The following is a 22121-nucleotide window of genomic DNA, read 5'->3' as shown; positions in this document are numbered from 1 at the left end:
AAATTTTTTGAGACAGGGTCTTACTCTATGGTCTCGCTCTGTCGCCCAGGCTGAAGAGCAGTGGCGCGATCTCAGCTCACTGCAACCTCCACCACCTGGGTTCAAGCGAGTCTCCCGCCCCAGCCTTCCGAGTAGCTAGGATTACAGGTGCGCGCCACTACTCCTGGATCCATATATATGTATTTTGTAGAGATGGGGTCTTGCTATGTTACCCAGGCTGGACTCGAACTCCTGGTCTCAAGCGATCCTCCCGCCTCGGCCTTCCAAAGCGTGAGGATTACCGGCGTGACCCACTGTATTCGGCCATCAGGCACTTCTATAAGGGTTGAGAAAGCACGCTGCACAAAACACAGAAATCCCTACCCTTATAATATTAAATAATTAGAGCGCCAATTGTTAGGGGATTGAAAACGAACCAATCTCTCCCTAGGTGTCACTCGTCAGGGTATTAGGAATGCCCAGATTTTACCTCCCTGCTGGTTACCATCTTTTCCCAAACCTCTGAAAGCACAGATTAACAAAGATTTGAGTGGCCAAGAGCTCAAGAACCAGTCTTGCATCCCAGGCAGGTGGGGTTAGGAGTTAAAGCTTGGATCTATGAAGGGTCTGGCAGAAAGGATTCCATTTGGGAAAATGGCTAACTCTGTCCTCTGGCCACAGAGTTGTCCTTGTTTCCGATCTTTCTCTCACACCTGAGAGCTGACCTATCAAGAAATCCCGTTGGTTCTGCCTGTAACTATATCCATAATCTTCCTCTAGCACATTTGGTTTAAGCCACCATCACCTTCAGACTGGACTATTGCAGCAGCCCACTCCCTGGTCTCCTGGCTTCCAGCTGCCCTCTGCAGTATGTCCACCCAGCCAGAGGAACACGGGTCTGACTTCTAGTCTAAAGCCAATGTCCTTATAAATGATCTACACAATTTGGCCCTTCTCTCCTCTCCTCCCCTCCCCTTCTCTCCCCTCTCCTCTCCTCTCCTTCTTGAAACTCAGTCTCACTCTGTCACCCAGGATGGAGTGCAGTGGTACTATCTTGGCTCACTACAACCTCCTCCTCCTGGGTTCAAGTGATTCTCCTGCCTCAGCCTCCCGAGTAGGTGCAATTACAAGTGCACGCCACCACTCCCAGCTAATTTTTGTGATTTTGGTAGAGAGGGATTTCACCATGTTGGTCAGGTTGGTCTTGAACTCCTGACCTCGGTCTTGAACAGGTGATCTGCCCACCTCGGCCTCCCAAAATGCTGGGATTACAGGCGTGAGCCACCCCACCCCTGGCCAATTTGTCCTTTTTTAGACAGAGTTTCATTCATGTTGCCCAGACTGGAGTGCAGTGGTGCGATCTTGGCTCACTGCAACCTCCACCTCCCAGGCTAGAGCGATTCTTCTGCCTCAGCCTCCCGAATCACTGGGATTACAGGCATGCGCCACCACACCTGGCTAATTTTGTATTTTTAGTAGAGATGGGGTTTCTCCATGTTGGTCAGGCTGGTCTTGAACTTTTGACCTCAGGTGATCTGCCCGCCTTGGCCTTCCAAAGTGCTGGGATTACAGGCGTGAGCCACCGCTCCCGGCTATATCTGTTCTTTTAAATTATGTTTACCTCTTTTTGCCTCCCTCAATAGAAAAGAATCATCATAAAGGAAGAATTTTTGTCTGCCTTATTCACCATTGTATCTAAAGCAGTGCCTGGTACACAGGAAGTACTCTATAAATATTTGCTGAATGCAAGAATTTCTTGTGGAACTGAAGGAAGCATTTGGGGACTAGGAGAGGGAGCTATGAAAGAGAACTGCTTTCCTTCCTCCCCTGTCTGGCCTCTAAAGCTTCTCCCACACCATCTGAGGTGCAGTGTCCAGATGGAACTGGGTTAGGGACCTCTTCTTACACATTCTGTGTCCATCAACATTGTGGTTATTTGTGGAATTACCTGTTTACATGCATGTATTCATCCCCTGCAATGAGGTCTTCCTAAAACCCAAATCCCTCTCCCTGCTTAAAACACCTTGATGGGGGCCAGGCATGGTGGCTCACTCCTATAATCCCAGCACTTTGGGAGGCCAAGGCAAGCGGATCACCTGAGGTCAGGAGTTCCAGACCAGCCTGACCAACATGGTGAAAACCCCATCTTTACTAAAAATACAAAAATTAGCTGTGTGTGGTGGTGCGTGTCTGTAATTCCCGCTATTTGGGAGGTTGAGGCAGGAGAATTGCTTGAACCTGGGAGTCGGAAGTTGCAGTAACCTGAGATTGCATCACTGCACTCCAGCCAGAGTGACAGAGTGAGACTCCATCTCTAAAAACAAACAAACAAAACCCTCGATGGCTCCTCAGGAGCCCTGGAGACAAAGTCTGGGCTCCTCACCGTGGCCCACAGATCCTTTATGAATTGGTCCCTGTTGCTGCTGTAGCCACATTTATTTTTAATTTTTTTTTTTTTTTTTAACAGAGATGGGGGTCTCCCTTATGTTGCTCAGGCTGGTCTGGAAATCCTGGCCTCAAGCCGTCCTCCTGCCTCAGCCTCCCAAAGTAATGAGATTACAGGTGTGAGCCACTATGCCTGGCCCACATTAATAGTTTTGAGCAGTGGTATGAGATCGTCCACCTCTGGACCTTTGATCTTGTTCCTTCTGCCTGAAACATTCTTTGTCTACCTGACTTCTCAAATCAGCTGTCTCCTCCTCCAGGGCGTCTCCCCTGACCCTTCTCCTCCTGGGCTAGGTCAAGTCTCTCCTTTTGGCCTCCCTCGATTCCCTGGAGTCTTCTCATCCCAGCTCAAAACATTCTGGTGATGGGTCTGTCTTCCCACTGGACTGTGAGCTCCCTGAGGGTAGGGTCCACGGCTGTCTTCGTCCCTGCTCTATCCCCAGCATCGCCCACAGGACGACCACACAGCAGGCTCTCTTTAGGAGCTCAGTGGCTCTCAGAATGGTGTAGGCTGTCTTTAGAGTGTTGGTCTGAGTCCTGTGTCAAGCTTGGAGTGGGGAAAGGGTGAGTGGTGTTGGGGTGCAAGCACTAGTTTTAATTCCTTGACGATCCCTTGCACTGGGAGGACACACAGCACAGCAAGCCCTTTTCGGAGTCTGAGTCTTCTCTTTAAGGGGACACAGCAGATATACTCTCATGATTGGGTCTGATTCCTTTACAAGTCCTGACACAGGGCAGGCACACAGTAGGCCCTATGGGCTTTGGGTTTAGTTTCTTTGCCTCTCTCATCACAGGGCGGGCACATGGCAGGCTCCCTAAGGGTCTGGGTCTCCTTTGGTCATTGCCCAGCACTGGAGGTAGGTGATTCGTTATCCCAAAACTAACCACGGAGGTGGGTGGTCCGCGAAGACTGCGGAGGGAGTGAAGGCTGAGTCGAGAGGCGGGGCCTAAGGGGGCGGGACCCGGGAAACTGACAGCGAGGGGCGGGGCTTAGGGACCTAGGCGCTTAAGAGACTTGGGGCTGGTGGCCCGCACTCCAGGGTCTTCGGGGAGGAGAGGACTAAGGCACTACAGTCTTTTAGGGAGCAAGGATCCAGGCTCTTGGATTATGTGAGAGGAAAGAGATGAAGGCCCAGACGCCTGGGGTCTCCGAGGTGGGGAGGCCAAATTCCAACATGTGGAGCTGCACACTTAGGCTCCCTAGCGCGTGTAGTCAGTATCAGCGGGAAGAATGCAGCAGAGGAGCACGCGCCAAGAGGTCTGACCGGTAATTTTTATTGTGTCTCTGCTCCCCTTCCGCCCCCCGCACAGTTCGGATAGGCTAGGCTGGGCACGCGGCCCCCGAAACGGTACGTGTACTTGCGCCTCCCGCTCTTGCGCACGATGTCGCGGCGATAGTAGTAGCGCAGGCCTCGGCTCAGCTTCTCGTAATTCATGCCCGGCTTTCTCTTGCGCTCGCCCCACAGCCGAGCCACCTAGGACAGAGGCCGGGCTCGGTCGGAGTGGGAAGGGGCGGGGCTTGGCAATAGTTGGGCGGGCCGGGCCTGGGGGCGGTGTGCAGTGCAGACCTGGGCGAGGCCCCGCGGAGCCGGGTGGAGACTGGGTTGGTTGAGGCAGAAGTCCAGGCGGGAGACTGGGTTTGAGAAGGGTTGGGCGGGGCCCCAAGTGGGCCGGGGAGGGGCGGGGCCAAGGCCTAGGCGATTGAACCTAGCCCTTGGGCGGGGCTAAATTGAACTGGAGAAAACAGAGCAGGACTTGGCTGGGCGGGGGAGCTGCCCCACCTCTTTGGGGTCGCACAGCTGGAACTCGCGGCTGTTGCCAGTCCAACGGATGCAGCTGCTACGCGCCCCGTCGTGCAGCAGCTCCAGGAGGAACTGCCACAGCTGAATGGGCCCTGCGGGATGAAGGGAGGGGCATACTCAGTCTTCCCGGCCCTAGATCACACCACTTCAATGATCTAGAGGTCCGGGTCGTCCCAACTCGGGAGTCCGGATCCTCCCCTTCTCTGAGATCCACGAGTTCAAATCCCTCTATATAGGGGACCCAACAGTCAGTCTTGGAGACTCAAGCGTCCAGGGCCCCAGTCTCAGAGATTTAGCAGTTTGGCCTCCCCATCTTGGAGACCCAGGAGTCTGGGCCTTCATCGCTTTCGTTTTATATAATCCAGCAGCCTGGGTCCTCCTCACCCCTTGGTCCCTATAAGACTACCAGTGTCTTAGCCCTCTGGAGGAGAGGAGTGCGGGCCACCGGCCCCTCCTCCCTCGAGTCCATGGTCCCTAAACCCCGCCCCCTCGCTGTCAGTCTCTTGGGTCCCGCCCCCTTAGGTGCCTGGGTCCCAGCTCAAGACTCCAGCTTCGCCCTCCCTGCAGTCTTTGTGGTCTTCTCACCTCGGTGGTTAGTTTTGGGGCATCGAGCCAAACTGGCACGGTCCGACTGCGGGCTCAGTTCGGAGGAAACGGTGAGAGCTGAACTCTGGTACCCTTTCAAAGAGGTGGTGCCATCCGCACGCAGCCCCGGGTTCCAGGAGGTGGTACAGTCCGGGCCCGCGGGCCCGCCCCACGAAATGGTACAGTCCGTGCGCGGCTCCCCGCCCAGGCTACTGCCCCAGTAGGTGATGTCGTCGGGGCCCACAGAACAGTCCCAGGTGGTGTTGCTCCCGGCGGCCTGGGCGCGCGACCACAAGGTGGCCCCTCCCTCCGCGGGGATGCAGTTGTGGCCCGCGGCGCTGTCGGAGCCGGCAGCAGGGGCGGGGCCCGGGCCGGGAGGGGCGGGGCCCAGCGTCTGCGAGGCGCCACTCCAAGAGTCCCAGGCTGTGCACGCCACGTCTGTCCAGTCCCCCGACCACGGAAGGGCCTGAGGGTTGGGCTCTGTGAGGAGTAACGGACCCTGAGTGAGGGGAGCCCAGGTGCACCCTCAAAAACTCTAGGGGTCTAAGCTCTCAGCCCTGGCACTTGGGGCCGGGCTGTCCCTGATCCAGGCCATGCCACCTTGAGAGCGCAGGTGTTCTCAGTCCTCAAAGATCAGGGAGTCTACACCTCCAGCCCTGGTGCCTCGGGTCCCCAGTCCCCTCCTCCCACCGCCTCTCCCCACACTCACCCGCCCCCCATGGAACTTCTGGGTGCAGTAACGCGGAGCCCCAGTCCAGCTGTGGAAAGCTTGTCAGGGATGAGCTTGTACCTGAGTTTATGGAGGAGTGTGAGCAATGACAGAGAACCCTCAACTACCCACTCTCTGGTCTTTACTTGTCAGGGACTGGGAGTTATGACCCCCCAGGCCCTATTTCAGCACCCCGCGCCCCCTTTTCCTTCACCCTCAGGGAGTCAAGCACGCGGCCCCTCCCCACCCAGTCCCAGGAGCCTAGGCACGCCCCCCTCCTCCCTTTTCCCTAGGATTCCACCCTCCCCGCTTCTTTTCCAGCACTCAGGGGTCCCAGCCCGCAGCCACCTTTCCAGCATGTCTCTGCTGTCGCTGTCGGCGTGTCCCCTTGGAGTGCCACATCAGGGACATAGAAGCCTAATTCGGCTCCTTCTGCAGGCGATAAGGGTTTAGGGTTAGCAGAGGCCCCACCTGGACACCCTCCCCACACACGTTGTGGCAGCCCCGGCAGCCTACCCAGCCCTGGCAGCCTACCCAGCCCTGCCAGCTTGTTCCCTGGAGGCACTTCCTGTGGGGATGCCTCATCCCAGTTCCACAGGTCCATGGATGCGATGCCTTCTGAGTGTTCTGGGTAGGGAAAAGTCCAGATGGCAATGGGTGAGCTGGTGACACTTGGAGGCCCTGGAGTCTGGGCCCCAGCCCTGGCTTCCCTCACAGCCAGGAGTCCAGGCCTCCGCTCCCTCCTTCCCCAGGAGCCTAGAATCTTGGTCCCGGGAGTGAGGGACCCCAGCTCTCTCTTCCTCTCTCAGACCCAGGAGTCCAGGCCCCCGGCCTCTTGGGAGTCTAGTCCCCAGGTCCTTCCTAACCCAGACACCCAGGCATTTAGTCCTCAGTTCATGGCTCACCTCTGGCGTGTTCCTCTGCCCCCAGCCGGGGGTCTCAGCCCCATTTCATACCATGCACCCCCTCCCCCAAGGGCCCGGGCAAGGGGGAATTTTCCGAGACGTCAGAGCAGGGGTCGCAGCCAGGCTCAAGTTGCAGGGGCAGGGGCGGGGCCGAGCCGCGACCCCCGCCTCGGGGATGGGTGCTGGCCTCTGGGGCTGCCCTGCTGCAGGGGTGGCGTGGGCTTGGAGCGGGGCTTGGGGAACAGCGGGCTGGGTGAGGGCGGGGCGGAGGCTGGAGAAGTTTACGGGGTGATGGGGGCGGGGCGGGGGGCTTGGTGAACAGGCTCTCTGCCCAGGGTCTTGATCCTGCGACATGGGGGGAGTGAGGGAAGAGGGTCTGGGGTCAGCTGGGCTGAGCTGGGCTTATCTGCAACAGGAAGAGGGATTTCCGGCCAGATTCTCCCACCCGCCCCCAGCGTCAGCTGACGTCACAATCGGCAGAGTAACTGCAGGGGGTGGAGCAGGAGTGAAGGCCGACCCAATCCCCCACCGGGCCCCTGGGGGCTGCTTCCCAGGAGTGCCAATCATAACAATATTGACAAAAACAATTTCAACAATAACGATAGTAGCAATAACAGCCAACATTAAATGAGGGCTCATTGTGTGAAACCAACTGTGCCATGCGCCTTCATTGCATCCTTCTATGAGGCAAGTACAATACATACTCTAATTTGATGAAGGGGGAAATTAAGGCAGACATCCTCCCACTGCCCTTCTCCAGACCCCATGCCTTCCGTGCTGTAATAGTTTAGGACAATTGGGGAAATTGGAGTATGAACTGAATATGAAATATAGAATTATTTTCTTAGGTTTGATAATGGTATTCAGGATGAAATATCATTTAGGAAATGAACTCAGAGATGAAATGTTATAATGTCTGTAACTTGTGGTTGGGTGCGGTGACTCACACCTGTAATCCCAGCCCTTTGGGAGGCTGAGGCAGGTGGATCATCTGAGGTCAGGAGTTCGAGATCAGCCTGTCCAATATGGTGAAACCCCGTCTCTACTAAAAATAAAATTATCCGGACGTGGTGGCGGGTGCTTGTAATCCCAGCTACTTGGGAGGCTGAGGCAGGAGAATTACTAGAACCCGGCAGGTGGAGACTGCAGTGAGCCGAGATCGCGCCATTGCACTCCAGCCTGGGGAACAAGAGTGAAACTTCATCTCAAAAAAAAAAAAGTCTGTAACTTGCTCAAATAATTCAGCAAAAAACAAAAAAAACCCCAGCTATACATGTAACATATACATACATACATGAAATATTTAGGACATGCCTAAACTATAAAATAGTTCATTTAAATTCAATAACTGGGTGTCCTGTATATATATATAATATTTTTCCAGACGGAGTCTTGCTCTGTAACCCAGGCTGGAGTGCAGTGGTACACTCTCAGCTCACTGCAACCTCCACCTCCCAGGTTCAAGCAATTCTGTTGCCTCAGCCTTCCAAGTAGCTGGGATTACAGGCAAGTGCCACCACGCCCAGCTAATTTTTTTGTATTTTTAGTAGAGATGGGGTTTCACCATGTTGGCCAGGCTGTTCTCAAACTCCTGACCTCAGGTGATAGGCCCGCCTCAGCCTCCCAGAGTGCTGGGATTACAGGCGTGAGCCACCGTGCCCCGCAAGTGTCCTATATTTTTATTCGCTAAGTCTGCAACCCTTAACCCAGGTAACTTGGCTTCAGACTGTGCCCATCGTCCTATAGTTTTTTGTTTTTGTTTTTTTTGTTTTTGAGACAGTCTTGCTCTGTCGCCCAGGCTGGAGTGCAGTGGCGCGATCGCAGCTCACTACAAGCTCCGCCTCCCGGGTGGGCATTCTCCTGCCTCAGCCTCCTGAGTAGCTGGGACTACAGGCGCCCGCCACCACGCCTGGCTAATTTTTTTGTATTTTTAGTAGAGACGGGGTTTCACCATGTTAGCCAGGATGGTCTTGATCTCCTGACCTCGTGATCTGCCCATCTCGGCCTCCCAAAGTGCTGGGATTACAGGCTTGCCACTGCGCCCAGCCTTTTTTTTTTTTTTTTTTTTTTTTTTTTTTTTTAAGAGATAGAGTCTCTCTGTCACCCAGGCTGGAGTGCAGTGGCACGATCTCAGCTCTCTGCAACCTCTGCCTCTCAGGCTCAAGTGATTTTCCTGCCCCAGTCTCCCAAGTAGCTGGAATTACATGTGCACACCACCATGCCCAGCTAATTCTTTTTTTTTTTTGACAGGGAGTCTCGATCTGCAACCTCTGCCTCCCAGGTTCAGGTGATTCTTCTGCCTCAGCCTCCCGAGTAGCGGGATTACAGGTGCCCACCACCACGCCTGGCTAGTTTTTGCATTTTTAGTAGAGACAGGGTTTCACCATGTTGGCCAGGCTGGTCTCGAACTCCTGACCTCAAGTGATCCACCTGCCTCGGCCTCTCAAAGTGCTGGGATTACAGGTGTGAGCCACCATGCCTAGCCTAATTTTTGTGTTTTTAGTAGAGATGGGGTTTTGCCATGTTGGCCAGGCTGGTCTCAAACTCCTGGCCTCAAGCTATCCACCTGCCTTAGCCTTAGTGCTGGAATCAGAAGCATGAGCCACCGTGCCCAGCCCATCCTGCTGTATTTTAATAAGTGCGTAATATTTACCATTAAAAGTAACTTTTGCATATAGGCATCTTTCAATCCCCACGCAGCCTGTTGATCATTAACTACTTGCTCTTCTGGAGATCGGGGGGCACTGCTCCTCCTTCCGTTTTACAGAAAGTAAACTGGGCTCCATGGGGTCCCATGGGGTGGGAGTGGGACTGGGATGGAATCAGTGTGGGGTGAGCCACAGAGCCCTGGAGCATCACTGGTCCCTCTATCCATCCAGTGCGGGGGCCTGAAGGGAGTCCTGGCTTCCTGTCCTTGAAGCTGGCCTCTGTCTTTCCATGTCTCCCTGTCCTCTTTCTTCAGGTTGGCATCTCTAAAGCTGGGTCTCTGTTGCCATGGGCCTGATTCCAGTGAGGCTTTGTCACTCAGTCTCTTCTGACATTTCTGTCCCTCCCCATCTGTCTTTGAGTGTTCCTATCTCATCTCCTTGTCTGTCTCCATCTGTCTCTTGGTTTTCTCCCCGTCTCCCTTCCCACTGCACAGTCTCTGATGGTTCTCATCTCTGCCTGAGCCTCCTGCTCACAGCGCCATCTCTACCTCCGCCTGCCACATTCTGTGTGTGTCTCTCCCTGTTCTCAGGAAGACTCATGTACATTAAAAAGAAAAAAAGATAAAACATTTAGGGGGTACAAGTGCAGATTCCTTACTGGATACATGTCACGATAAGGCCTGGGCCTTTTTTTTTTTTTTTTTGAGACGGAGTCTTGCTCTGTCGCCCAGGCTGGAGTGCAGTGGCCGGATCTCAGCTCACTGCAAGCTCCGCCTCCCGGGTTCACGCCATTCTCCTGCCTCAGCCTCCCGAGTAGCTGGGACTACAGGCGCCCGCCACCTCGCCCGGCTAGTTTTTTGTTATTTTTTAGTAGAGACGGGGTTTCACCATGTTAGCCAGGATGGTCTCGATCTCCTGACCTCGTGATCCACCCGTCTCGGCCTCCCAAAGTGCTGGGATTACAGGCTTGAGCCACTGCGCCCGGCCAGGCCTGGGCCTTTAGTGCACCCGAATAGTGAACAACGTACCCAACTGGTAACCGTTCAGTTTCCCCCACGCTCCCGCCTTTTGGAGTCTGCAGTGCCTGTTGCCCCACTCTGCATGTCCACCTGTACCCACTGTTCTCCTCCCACTCGGAAGTGAGAATCACATGCATTTGGAAGCGTCCTTTCTGGAGCCATCCTCTCCTCCCATGCCCCTATACTTGCAGTGATCACAAGGGGGATCGGGGTAGGAAAGACTAGTGATGGGGGGAAGGGGCTTTGAGGATCCTGGGGCTGGGTGGTCTGGCCCAGGTGGCAGGGGGCTAAAGGGCACTTCCTGCCAGGGAGGGAGGCTCTCAGCCTCTGACCGGACTGGAAAATGTGACGTCAGAGAGGGGGCAGTAAGGCAGGGAAGACAGGAACAGGAGAAATTCGACACCTCTCCTGGGGGACCTCCATCCCTGAGAGGCCTTGGTATTGTCCATCCCCCGACTTATGCCCCACAAAGTCCTGCCCAACCTGCTCCCTCCTAATGGAGAGTTCTGATGGCTGTCCCCCTGGGAGACCCCCCTCTCCTCCCCATACTCAGACCCTGCCATCTCCCTCCTCTGGCTTGGTCCCTGCCCCAGCCTCCTTCCAGACTTCCAGCCACAGTGGTGGTCTCAGGGCTTTTTCTTTTTTTTTTTTTTTTTGAGACAGTCTCACTCTGTCACCAAGGCTGGAGTGCAGTGGTGCGATCTGGGCTCACTGCAACCTTTTACGGGGTTCAAGCGATTCTCCTGCTTCAGCCTCCCAAGTAGCTGGGACTACATGTGCCCACCACCATACCCAACTAATTTTTGTATTTTTCAGTAGGGACGGGGTTTCACTATGTTGGCCAGGCTGGTCTTGAACTCGTGACCTCAAGTGATCTGTGTGCCTTGGCCTCCCAAAGTGCTGGGATTCCAGGCCTGCGCCACCGCGCCCAGTACACATCTGTGCTGCCTAGGACCTTGCTGCTGCTTGAATTTTCTCAGCTTTTTGGGGTGTGCTGCTGCCTTCTACGTAAAGCTTAAGCTCTCAGCCTGGCATTCAAGTCGGTGCACAGACACCTCTTCAGACAGGCAGAGGCCAGCTTGGAGCTGGGAAAAGAGGGGGACAGACCCCGAGTCTCTGTTCTCTCTCTCCATCTGTGGGTCTCTCCTCCTTTTTCATTTCCCAGCTTCAAAGGAAAGAACAGAGACCAAAAGGGATATAGAGGCTTAGAGACAAGAAATGGAGGGGTGCCCACCGAGACTTAGAGCACGGCGAGCTGGCTGGGCGTGGCAGACTGGAGAAGCTGGAAAGCCCGAAGAGACTTGGGGGTGGACAGTTCCTTCAGGAAGGGCCCCCTCACCCACAGGTCAGTGCCCTGGGTGCCCCCATCCTGCCCTTACCACTCTGAGCTCTGTCAGGGCATTGAGCCTATTTTCTGCCACTGGACCTTGAGCTCTAAGGGTGCAAGGCCCAGGACTTTTAGTCACCATTGTGTCTCCAAGCACTGTTCAGACCCTTGGTGAGTCTGCTGGATGGAGGGCCTAGAAGGCTGTGAGCTCCAGAAGGGAAGGGGCCTAGAAGATCTCCTACCTTAGTGCTGAGAACACAGGAGGTAGCCAGGACACAGGTGTGGGCCTCAGCTTGGCTCAACCCTTGCCACTGGCGCCCCCTTTCTCCTCTGGAGTAGGCGGCACTCGGCATGTGTGGAAGAGGTTTGAAGAGGGAACGGGTGCACAGGAAGGGCTCAGAAGCCCCTGCCTGGGTGTTTGTCTGGGTAAACTCTCAAGGCTCCCCGCCATTTCCACGTGTGGGGAAGCCAAGCCCTGCTCCCCACAGCGTGCTTCCATGCCCAGCCAGGGGTGGAAATGAACATAAATTTATTGAAACTGGTTTTGGGGCAGGGGATGCGTGGACAGCTGGGGGTTTTCCAAAGAGAACTGAGGGAGGAGCCAGCGCCCGGCCAGGTGGGAGCGGGTGCCTGGCCACAGACCCTATCTCAGACCCAGCTTCTTCTTTTCCTTCTGCTTCTTGCGGACCACGTCCAGATTCCGGTCCTTCCACATACTCTTGCGAAGCTTGATGGGGCGCGAGCCCACATACTTCCCTGTGGAGACAGAGGGTTCAAGGCAGGCTTGGTCAGGCTTAGGTCAGCGCATGCCGTGCCCACAGTCCCCAGGGGAGGCCACACCCACCATTCATCTCACGCATGGCGCGCACGTAGTCGCTGGGGTCCTTGAAGCTGACGAAGCCGTAGCCCTTGGTCTTGCCTGTGCGCTTGTCACGGATCACCTTGGCCTTAAGGAAGGATGGGAAGCGGCTGAAGGCGCGTGCCAAGATGTCATCGTTCACCTCATTGCCCAGATCCCCACAGAAGATCCGGAAGTCATCTGGGGATGGGGGAGAGATGACGTCAGAGGATGCAGAGGCCTTGCCCGGTGTCTACCTTGTCTGAATGACCCCACCTTTTCGGAGGTATCCCGTCTCTGCCTAGGGACCTCTTAGTAATAATGGTCAACACCCACTGACCCTGCGCCAGGAGCTCGGCCGGGCACCTGGAGGGGTGTTTTCCATTTCTGGCACTCCCAACCATGCTTTTACACTGAGGCACAGAGAGGTCAAGTCACTGCTCTAAGTGACACAAGCAGGAAGTGGTGGAGTTGGGACAAGAGCTCAGGCGTCTGGCTTGAGTTCTTACTTTTTTTTTTTTTTTTTTGAGACGGAGTCTTGCTCTGTCGCCCAGGCTGGAGTGCAGTGGCGCGATCTCGGCTCACTGCAAGCTCCGCCTCCCGGGTTTACGCCATTCTCCTGCCTCAGCCTCCCGAGTAGCTGGGACTACAGGCGCCCACAACCGCGCCCGGCTAATTTTTTGTATTTTTAGTAGAGACGGGGTTTCACCGTGTTAGCCAGGATGGTCTCGATCTCTGACCTCGTGATCCACCTGCCTAAGCCTCCCAAAGTACTGGGATTACAGGTGTGAGCCACTGTGCTCGGCCAAGATTTATAGTTTTTATTGTACAACTCTTGTACTTCTTTTGTTAAATTTATTACTTTTTTTAAATTGAATTTCTTTTTCTTTTTTTTTTTTTTTTTGAGATGGAGTCTCTCTCTGTTACCCAAGCTGGAGTGTGGTAGCACGATCATGGCTCACTGCAACCTTCACTTCCCAGACTCAAGCAGGATGGTCTAGATCTCCTGACCTCGTGATCCGCCCACCTCGGCCTCCCAAAGTGCTGGGATTACAGGCTTGAGCCACCGCGCCCGGCCGAGTTCTTACTTTTAACCTTGAACTGCACTGCCCTCCCCACCCCAGGGCCACCTCACTCATTCCCGTAGTAACACCCCTAACTCTGCCCCAGCCCTGGCCTTTCCTCTGAGCCTCGGCATCCCTTGGTCCCCTGGGCCCGTCACCCACTGGCTGCCCGTCATGGCACCTCAGGAACATGGGCTTCATCTTTCCTCAGCCCTGCTTCCCCTGCAAAGCCTGCCCTAACTCCCCCTTGAGACCTGGACATGCTGCCTGCTGCTCTGCCACGGCTGCACCCAGCTGACATTCTCATGCTGCCTCTGAGTGGGGCCTGTGCTTCCACTGAACATGCTCTGTCCCAAAGAATCCCTGTCTCCACAAGGGAGGGGAGGAGGCAGACGAGGCTTAAAAGGCTAAGTGAGCCAAATGCAGTGGCTCACACCTGTAATCCCAGCACTTTGGGAGGCCGAGGGAGGTGGACCACCTGAGCTCAAGAGTTCAAGACCAGCCTGACCAACATGGTAAAACCCCATCTCTACCAAAAAATACAAAAATTAGCTGGGTGTGGTGATGGGTGCCTGTGATTCCGACTACTCGGAAGGCTGAGGTGGGAGAACTGCTTGAACCCAGGAGGTGGAGGTTGCAGTGAACCAAGATTACACCACTGCACTCTAACCTGGGTGACAGTGCGAGACTCTGTCTCAAAAAAAAGAAAAAAAAAAAAAGAAGAAAAACAAACAAAAAAAACAGGCTAAGTGACTTGCCCAAGGTCACAGAGCTAGGGTCTTCTCTGGGCCAGGTGGACGGTCCCAGGAGAGGGGACGGAAGTCAAACACTGAGGCAGGAGGGGTCTATCTCCTTCCTCGGCCATTGCTGCAGCTGCCCCATGGTGTCTGTGATTTGGGACACTCTAAGCAGAAATTAAGCGATGCCAGAAGCAAACAACTGGCCAAACTCAGAAGGTGGGACCTTGTACATGACAACTGCCCTGGACACTTCAAAAAATATATACAAAACAACGAAGTAGGAAAGAGACTGTTCTTATTAAAATATAATCAGGGCCGGGTGTGTATATGGTTTCTTTGTTTTTAGCTCAGTCATTTGAAGCAAGTTTTAAGTGATCACTTCTAAATCTCTCAATATTTATCTCCTAAGAAAAGAGATATTTTGGCCAGGCACGGTTGCTCATGCCTGTAATCCCAGCATTTTGGGAGGCAGAGGCAGGCGGATCACGAGGTCAGGAGTTCGAGACCAGCCTGGCCAGCATGGTGAAACCCCGTCTCTACTAAAAATATAAAAACTTAGCCAAGCATGGTGGCGCCCGCCCGTAGTCCCAGCTACTTGGGAGGCTGGGGCAGGACGATTATTTCAACCTGGCAGGTGGAGGCTGCAGTGAGCCGAGATAGAGCCACTGCACTCCAGCCTGGGTGATGGAGTGAGACTCCGTCTCAGGAAAAAAAAAAAAAAAAAAAAAAAAAAAAAAAAAAACCAAAAAGATATAATTGAGGGACATAAAACTGCATGCATGTTAATTCAGGGCAAAAATATTAACCGTTCTAACAGAGTTTTGGGACACCTAGGGAAATATGAATATAAACTAAAAATAAGATACCGAAGAATTAATTTTCTTAGAGTTGATGATGGTCTTATGATATGCAAAAAGTATCTCATTTCTTTTCTTTTTTTTTTTTTGTTTTGAGATGGAGTCTCATTCTAGTGCCAAGGCTGGAGTGCAGTGGCCTGATCTCGGCTCACTGTAACCTCCGCCTCCCGGGTTCAGGCGATATTCCTGTCTCAGCCAACCAAGTAGCTGGGATTATAGGTGCCTCCCACCATGCCTGGCTAATTTTTTTGTATTTTCAGTAGTGACGGGGTTCCACCAAGTTGGCCAGGCTGGTCTTGAACTCCTGACCTCAAGTGAGCCGCCTGCCTCCGCCTCCCAAAGTGCTGGGATTACAGGTGTGAGCCACCGTGCCTGGCCAAAATATCTCTTTTCTTAGGAGATAAATACTGAGATATTTAGAAGTGATTATTTCACTTATAACTTGCTTCAAATGACTGAGCTAAAAACAAAGAAACCATATACGTACACAAAGAGGAAAAAAGTGAACACAGCAATATGTTAATTGCAGAATCTAGGTGGTGGGTAGACGGCTGTTTACTGTGCCATTCTTTGTTTAAAATTTTTCCCAGCCAGGCGCAGCAGCTCACGCCTGTAATCCCAGCACTTTGGGAGCCTGAGGCAGGACAATCACTTGAACCTGGGGGGCGGAGGCTGCAGTGAGCCGAGATTGCGCTACTGTACTCCAGTCTGGGCAACTGAGTGAGACTCCATCTCATAAAAAAGAAAAAAAATACATTTTTTTTTCTAAGAGTTGGGAAAAAAAAGAATGCTCTCTGAAGCCAGGCACCTCATGAGTAAAACGGGCTGCAAAGCCCCATGTCCCTGTCACCTCCACTGAGCTCTGGCCCATGGCTGGGTGAGGAACCAGCCCCTGAGCCACAGCCTCCCCTCCCCAAGGTGGGCTAACAACAGCGCCCACCCTACTGAGAGAGGTGGAGTTACCAGGTTCACCCTCCCAGTCTGCATCCCAAGGACAGCAGCCTGGTCTGACCCTGGCCGAGCCATGCCTGACCTCGAGCTTCAGCAGCTTACCTGCATCCCACTCCAGCAGGCTGGGGTCCTCCCAGCTGCTCCCTGCTGCTGTGCGAATGCAGCGTTTCAATTTCTCTGGCTTCCCCTTCTTCTTGTCTTCACCCAGGGGCTCTGGGACCTGCAGAGGAAAGGGGAGGGGTGCAAAGGGCTTGGTATTGGGGTCTCCCACTGTCCGCTGGTCCCTGGCCCTCTTGCCACCACAGTAAGGGCTGGATGTGCTTCTGGATGTGGGGCACATGTGTCCACCTCCCTCCCCCAGGTCCTCCTGCTGCCCGGTCCGTCTGTGTGGAAGTTCCTGGGCCCGTCTGCCCCTTGTCCCCTCTGTCCCCTCACCACTAGGCTCCCTGCTTACCTCAAGAGCCATGAGGCCAGGGGGTGGCTCTGGCCGAGGGGGCCGGGGCCGAGGACGCAGGGACAGGAGTTCAGGAATGCGCAGTGGGGGCAGAAGGCCACGGACGACCTCCAGCGGGAGGGGCAGGGGCTCAGGCTCGGGCAAGGGCATGGCCAGGGCCAGAGGCAGGCTGGGCCCGATGACTGCAGGGCCAGCTGGGGCAGCTCCTGCCCCCACGGCCACAGCCGCACTAGCCTCCTCCAGCCCAGCCGCTGCCGCCACCACTGCCTCTTCCTTCTCTTTCAGGCCCAACCCCAGGCCTAGGCCCAGCTCTCGGGGTGCTGCTGGTTCTTCCTGTGGGTAAGAGGAGAGCATGAGGGGGGCTGGCTCACAGGCTCAGACCTTACTCTCATCCTCATTCCATCCAACAAAGCAAGGGCCTGGAGGCCAGAGAGCAGCCAAGAGACACCCAGGCAGAGTCTCCAGCCAGACAAACACAGAGAAGGAGAAATGTAGGCAAAGAGAGACAGCCACAGACAAGAACATCAGGAACAATCAAAAGAGAAATATTCCAATAGCATGTTTCTCTCTGTACTTGCTTCACAAAAGGAGAGAACAGATTTTGCCACAGAAAGACAGATGCAGAAAGAGACAGAGATAAAGGCAGAGTGAGAAGGTAGAGAAACAGAAAGTCAGGGGAGAGGCCAACTCAGACATAGCCCATTGGGCCAGGATGGATGGTCTCCCCGTCCACCGCACGTCTGACCATTAGTTCCCTGTCCACTCACCAGAGGGGGCCTCAGCGCAGCCATGGAGCCCAGCGGGGGACCTGGAGCCCGAGCCATTGGTGGCAGCATCATGGGTGGTCCAGGGGGCCCAGGCAGAGGGGGGCCCACAAGGGCCTGGTGAGGGGGCCGTAGGGCCATAGGGCGGGGGCCGGCTGCTGCAGAGGAGAGAGCAGAATCTGTCAGGGTGTTAGTGGGGAGTTCCAGGGCCTGGGGGGAGTTATGTGGCAGGGATGATGACCCTGGCCCCTCACCTGCTCTCTGTAGCACGTGGGGGACGAAGGCTGGACGCAGGATAGGGGCCCTCTGGGGGGCCACAGCTGTGGGAGAGAGAGATGGGGGTGTGTGTCATGGGGGACAGGGGCACTTGGGGCAAAGTGTGTGTGCATGTGTGCGTGTATGTGTGTGCACTCTCAGCATACAAGAAATCCTGGAGAAGAGTCTGGGGAGCCCTCCTGGGGAGTCCTGGGGGCCTCTCCCCTGGTTCACTGCATGAAAATTTACCACTGAGGAGCTCCTCCGGCTCAGCCCTGTGGCAGGCAATGCTGGGGACACACCCACAGACCCAGGGTTCTCAGGGAGCTCCTGGTCCAGAGGAGCGAACGGAGACATCACTAGAGAAGGAGAGACAATGGGGACCAGGGCTGGAAGTGGGGAAGCTCAGGCAGCGGGATCAGTGCTAAGAGAGGGGAGCCCTCTGACCCAGCCAGGCCTAGGGAAGGCTTCCTGGAGAAAGGGACCTGTAAGCTGAGACCCGAGGGATAGTGAAGTGTTAGGCAAAGGGTGACTGCGAATATTATTGGCAGGGAGAACACTTATAAGCAAAACCTTTCCCTTTTCAGTTTAGTGTAACTGTAATAGAAGAAGCGGGGCTTAGAGAGTGTCATGAGAAGGGCTGAGCGGCCAGCAGACACCCAAGTAGAGCTGTTTTGTTTTGAAAGCACAGCATTCTTGGCTGAACCATGGGTGTCCTCCTGAGGGCACTGGGGAGCCACAGCAGGTTGGAAGCTGGGCAGGGGGAGTAGGTCAGATTTGCATTTTGATCAAAACCATACTAAAAACTAAGAGACATTACAACTTCTCAGAGATCATCAGATTAAAAAGTTTAACAGGGTTTAGGTAACATAAGTAGCATGTTTGGTTTAACAAAGATTATACCAGAATTTTACATCCAAATAAGAACACGCATCCTTTTCATACATATAAGGAAGTAATGTCCTACAAGTTAACAGCATGAGTAAAGGTTATTTGAAGAACAAAAGGTGGAATGTGGAAAATGGCCTGCGGGGGAGGATGGCTGGAAGATTACAGCTGGGTGACAGTGAGCAGGGAGAGAAGGGACCTTAACAAAAGCACTGCTAGCACATCCCAGAAATGTTCGGGCTGCTGGGGATCTCTCCCTGCAAGAAGCAAGGTCATGTAGTGTTGTGACTGCCAGGGGAAGAGCCTGGTGCTTGTCTCAACAGTCTGTTCATCCCATCAACAGACAGAACATAATGCTTCCTATGTGGCAGGTACTGAGACTTCTGCCCCTCATGGAGCTTGTATTTCAGAGGATGCAAAAGATGATAGCCATAGTCAATAGGAAATGATACAGCTTATTATGAGGTGTTAAGTGCTGTGGCAATTTGGAATTAGGACTGACAGCAGGAGGGTTGGTTTGCAGTGATCAGGTTAAAACAAAATTGACTTGACATCATCAGGAAGGACATGATCAGGTTTGTGCTTTAGGATGACAACATCAAGTTGGGATGAAATGCAAAGGGTGATTTAGAGCAAGGATTCAGGCAAGAGGCTGAAGTCATGTAAACAAGAGTGCCTGATTAAATGTGGGGGTCCCTGGCCCCAGACTCACCTGCCCGCCGCAGGAACATGGCTTCTCGAGCCTCTGGACTGTCCAGGTGACTCCGATCACCAGGGCCAAAGCCAACTGTTGGGAGGGAAGAGGCAAGGATGGTGGGAGGAGAGTCCTGGGCACACCTTTTTACCACCCTGCCTGATTGCCCAACCCCCTCACCTTGCCACTCTTTACTTACCGGGGCCTACAAAAGGAGGGCCACCCACCATGGGAGGAACTACTGTGGCTGCAGCAGCTGCCCGGGCCTCCAGAGTCTGCTGGACCTGTCGGGGAAGAGGTCAGGGTGAGGGGCCTGACTCAGCCTTCCCCATCTGCTGAGGCTAGCTCACCCCAAGAGACCAAGAGCTTCATGCTTTATGTTCTGTATGTGACTGGCTATCTCAGGTCTCAGCTACAATGCCACTTCTCGGGGAGGCTTTTGGGATCACACTAGGGCTCTCTGAGCAGCAGCTTCTCTCACCACCTTATTTCGTCTTCCCCACAGCACTTAGCACTGACTGCAACTGTGTCCAACCTCCTCCCCATCTAACATGCACAACCTCCATCCAAGCCACCATTAGCTCCTGTCTAGATTACCGTACTAGCCCCTTCCTCCATCTCCTGGCTTCTGCCCTTGTCCTTTACAGTCTATTCCTTTTTTTTGAGATGGAGTCTCGCTCTGTCGCCCAGGCTGGAGTGCAGTGGTACAAGCTTGGCTCACTGCAACCTCCGCCTCCTGGGTTCAAGTGATTTTCCTGCCTCAGCCTCCTGAGTAGCTGGGACTATAGGAGTCCGCCAACACGCCTGGCTAATTTTTGTATTTTTAGTAGAGATGGGGTTTCACCATGTTGGCCAGGCTGGTCTTGAACTCCTGACCTCGTGATCCACCTGCCTTGGCCTCCCACAGTGCTGGGATTACAGGCAAGAGCAACTGTGCCTGGCTGCCAGGGTTCTTAAAATGGCTGTAAGGCTCTCCAAGATTTGGCCTCACCTCTCTGTCCTTATTTCCTCCCACTTTCCTCTTTGCTCACTCCACTGTCACTGGTCTCCTCGCTCTGTCACCAGTCTCAAGTGCAGTGGTGCAATCTTGGCTCACTGCAACCTCCGCTTCCCAGGTTCAAGTGATTCTCCTGCCTCAGCCTCCCAAGTAGCTGGGACTATAGGCGTGTGCCACCACACCCAGCTAATTTTTGTATTTTTAGTAGAGACGGGGTTTCACCATGTTGGCCAAGATGGACTCGATCTCCTGACCTTGTGATCTGCCTGTCTCAGCCTCCCAAAGTGCTGGGATTACAGGTGTGAGCCACCGCACCCAGCGCCCAGCCTATTCTCAATAATTTCTCTCTTTCTCTACTAGTCATATATAGCTGGCTACTGAGCACTTGAAATGTGACTGAGAATAACGAACTATTAAATATGAATTTAAAATATATCAGAACATTCTCATCATTGCAGAAAGCTCTACTGGACAACATGCTCTAGAATATAAGTGCCCAAAGGGCAGAAATGTCTCCCTCAGTCATTACTGTGTTCTCAGTGCCTGGCACATAAAATATTTGTCATGCTAATTAGTCAACAAGCTAAAACGTCAACAGCTCTCTGTACACAAACACCTACCGTGTTCGAGGCATTGTGTTCCCTAACTTATATGCCTTAGCTCAGCCGTACCTGCTGGTATGTGTTGGTCGCGATAATTGGACGGATCACAGGAGCCGCTGGGACCTGCATCGCTTCTACCGTGGGGACCGTGGGGACCGTGGGCACCGCAGGCACAGCAGTTGGGATTCCGGGTACTGGAGCCCCCAGAACTTCCTGCTCAAACCTGGAGGAGAAGAACAGACACCAGCGCTCAGGACCTCGTACCAATTTTGTAACTCTGGGTATATCGCGAGGGGACCCTCACCCCTGCCAACCTCTCCCCTATCCCCGCCCCCACAATCCCGAAGGTCCCACTTCCCCATGTTAGAGCCGTATCTCTGGCCTATCGAGGCCTGGAGGCTCCGGGATTCGGTGGCTCTGGCTCTGGGACGACTTTTATTACTCCCTGTCGCGGGCCTTACAGGGCCATCTCCGCCTCCATTTCCTTCAAGCGTTCCTCGCCGCTCTTGCCCGGGATGCCAGCGCCAGGACCCGGGACCACGGGTCCTCCTGCACCCGGGAGTCCCGGGGCTGGCCCCGCCCCAGCCATCGCTGCCGCCGTCGTCGTCGCCGCTACTACTGTCTCAGCTTAGCTGCCGCCGCTGGTTCTGCTGTCTACTCTCAGCCTTCGTCTGGGTGGGCTCCCGACGATGACGTCCAGCGAAAGCGACGGGCGGTGGCGCATGACGTCATACGTTCGGGCGCGAGAGCCAATGAGATTTTTCCACACCCTCAGGGGACTACAGGCCAATCAGAGTGAGAGAAGGACACAAGAACGCAAGAACCTGGGCCTATGAGAGCACAGCGAAGAGAGGCGGCCCCGCCTTCCTGGGGGACCACGGGCTAATGAGAGCGAAGCAAAGTCAGTTGGGCCCATCCCCAATGTGGAATCTGGACCTTTGAGAACGCAGGAAACTTCGGAGGACCGTCCTGTGCCACCGCGGAGCCTGCGCCGGAAGTTTAAAAAGACGCTAAAGTCTGCGTCAACCCCAGGATTGGGCAAGGCTGGGAGGCCTGGGGTCCCCTATCCTGGAGTAGGTTGACACCCGACCTGTGGTTCCCACGAAGACCAGAGACGCCCAGGAGGAAGCGCCTGACCCGGGCTTCCTGGACGACAGCTGAAGACTTTTGAGGAGGCTGTTCAGTGTGGGAGTCAAGGCCCAGAGACTAGTGCAACTCAGAGGAGCACGTCCGTGGGCTTGGTCCCTGTCCTTTCTTGGGCCACAGCTGACCCTTTTTTTTTTTTCTTTTTATCCCCGTAGCCCTCACAAGTGTTTTATTCTGAGTATTTTCAAACATGCACATTAGGGGGAATAGTATAACGAACTCTTAAGTACCTCTCAAACGCTACCAATATTAAACACGTCTGGATTTCACTTGATCTATTCTTCTCTTTGTCACGCGCGTCCGTGTGAAGAGAGCACCAATTGGGCAGACTTTGGGCAACAAGGCTGTTTATTTCACCTGGGTGCAGGCGGACTGAGTCCGAAAAAGGAGTCAGCAAAGACTGGTGGGATTATCATTAGTTCTTACAGGTTTGGGATAGGTGTACAAAGTAC

General features: G+C 54.2%; 2 protein-coding genes and 1 long non-coding RNA gene across 7 annotated transcripts; 1 reads left to right on the top strand and 2 right to left on the bottom strand.

Annotated features, from left to right (window-relative positions):
- Positions 1-3679: 3679 nt before the first annotated feature.
- On the bottom strand, positions 3680-6689 carry LOC105495511 (ETS variant transcription factor 2). Of its 2 annotated transcripts, XM_011765163.3 has the most exons (7): positions 6426-6658; positions 6055-6147; positions 5869-5952; positions 5521-5601; positions 4812-5291; positions 4206-4318; positions 3680-3899 (listed from the first exon to the last, which is right to left on the bottom strand). In XM_011765163.3, the coding sequence occupies exons 2-7, from the start codon at positions 6122-6124 to the stop codon at positions 3699-3701; spliced, it is 1029 nt and encodes a 342-aa protein (XP_011763465.2). In that variant the 5' UTR covers positions 6125-6147; positions 6426-6658; the 3' UTR covers positions 3680-3698. The 2 variants fall into 2 exon arrangements, with proteins under 2 accessions (XP_011763465.2, XP_011763464.2); XM_011765162.3 differs by having other exon boundaries at positions 5869-6147; positions 6426-6689.
- A 226-nt stretch (positions 6690-6915) lies between these two features.
- On the top strand, positions 6916-17143 carry LOC139360223 (uncharacterized). 2 transcript variants are annotated; one of them, XR_011617464.1, is made up of 4 exons: positions 6916-7112; positions 8676-9063; positions 11258-11437; positions 16609-17143. It is a non-coding gene; the product is annotated as an uncharacterized lncRNA (long non-coding RNA). The 2 variants fall into 2 exon arrangements; XR_011617463.1 differs by lacking the exon at positions 8676-9063 and having other exon boundaries at positions 16609-17138.
- Positions 11932-21231, bottom strand: LOC105495513 (RNA binding motif protein 42). 3 transcript variants are annotated; one of them, XM_011765164.2, is made up of 10 exons: positions 20985-21231; positions 20593-20746; positions 19124-19208; positions 18943-19017; positions 17342-17407; positions 17091-17266; positions 16324-16656; positions 15972-16089; positions 12264-12458; positions 11932-12175 (listed from the first exon to the last, which is right to left on the bottom strand). In XM_011765164.2, exons 1-10 carry the CDS (start codon positions 21110-21112, stop codon positions 12063-12065), a joined length of 1443 nt encoding a protein of 480 aa, XP_011763466.1. In that variant the 5' UTR covers positions 21113-21231; the 3' UTR covers positions 11932-12062. The 3 variants fall into 3 exon arrangements, with proteins under 3 accessions (XP_011763466.1, XP_024652962.1, XP_011763467.1); XM_024797194.2 differs by having other exon boundaries at positions 17091-17245; positions 20985-21226; XM_011765165.3 differs by lacking the exon at positions 17342-17407 and having other exon boundaries at positions 17091-17245.
- Positions 21232-22121: the final 890 nt, after the last annotated feature.

This window comes from Macaca nemestrina, chromosome 20 (genome assembly GCF_043159975.1).
Source record: "Macaca nemestrina isolate mMacNem1 chromosome 20, mMacNem.hap1, whole genome shotgun sequence".
NCBI classification, from domain to species: Eukaryota; Metazoa; Chordata; class Mammalia; order Primates; family Cercopithecidae; genus Macaca; species Macaca nemestrina.
Note: the sequence above shows the minus strand (reverse complement) of the source record. Positions and strands in the feature narration are given on the sequence as shown.

What these genes read in the sequence shown, in the direction of transcription:
- LOC105495511 (XM_011765162.3), bottom strand. Translation starts at nt 6,124, where the DNA reads ATGGACCTGTGGAACTGGGATGAGGCATCCCCACAGGAAGTGCCTCCA. An exon ending in AGAAGTTCCATGGGGGGCGG is followed by an intron (nt 5,292 to 5,520) that starts GTGAGTGTGGGG and finishes TACTCCTCACAG; the next exon opens with AGCCCAACCCTCAGGCCCTT. An exon ending in AGCTGTGCGACCCCAAAGAG is followed by an intron (nt 3,900 to 4,205) that starts GTGGGGCAGCTC and finishes CCTCTGTCCTAG; the next exon opens with GTGGCTCGGCTGTGGGGCGA.
- LOC105495513 (XM_011765164.2), bottom strand. Translation starts at nt 21,112, where the DNA reads ATGGCTGGGGCGGGGCCAGCCCCGGGACTCCCGGGTGCAGGAGGACCC. An exon ending in CGACCAACACATACCAGCAG is followed by an intron (nt 19,209 to 20,592) that starts GTACGGCTGAGC and finishes CTTCCCCGACAG; the next exon opens with GTCCAGCAGACTCTGGAGGC. An exon ending in CTGCGCTGAGGCCCCCTCTG is followed by an intron (nt 16,657 to 17,090) that starts GTGAGTGGACAG and finishes TCTTACCCACAG; the next exon opens with GAAGAACCAGCAGCACCCCG.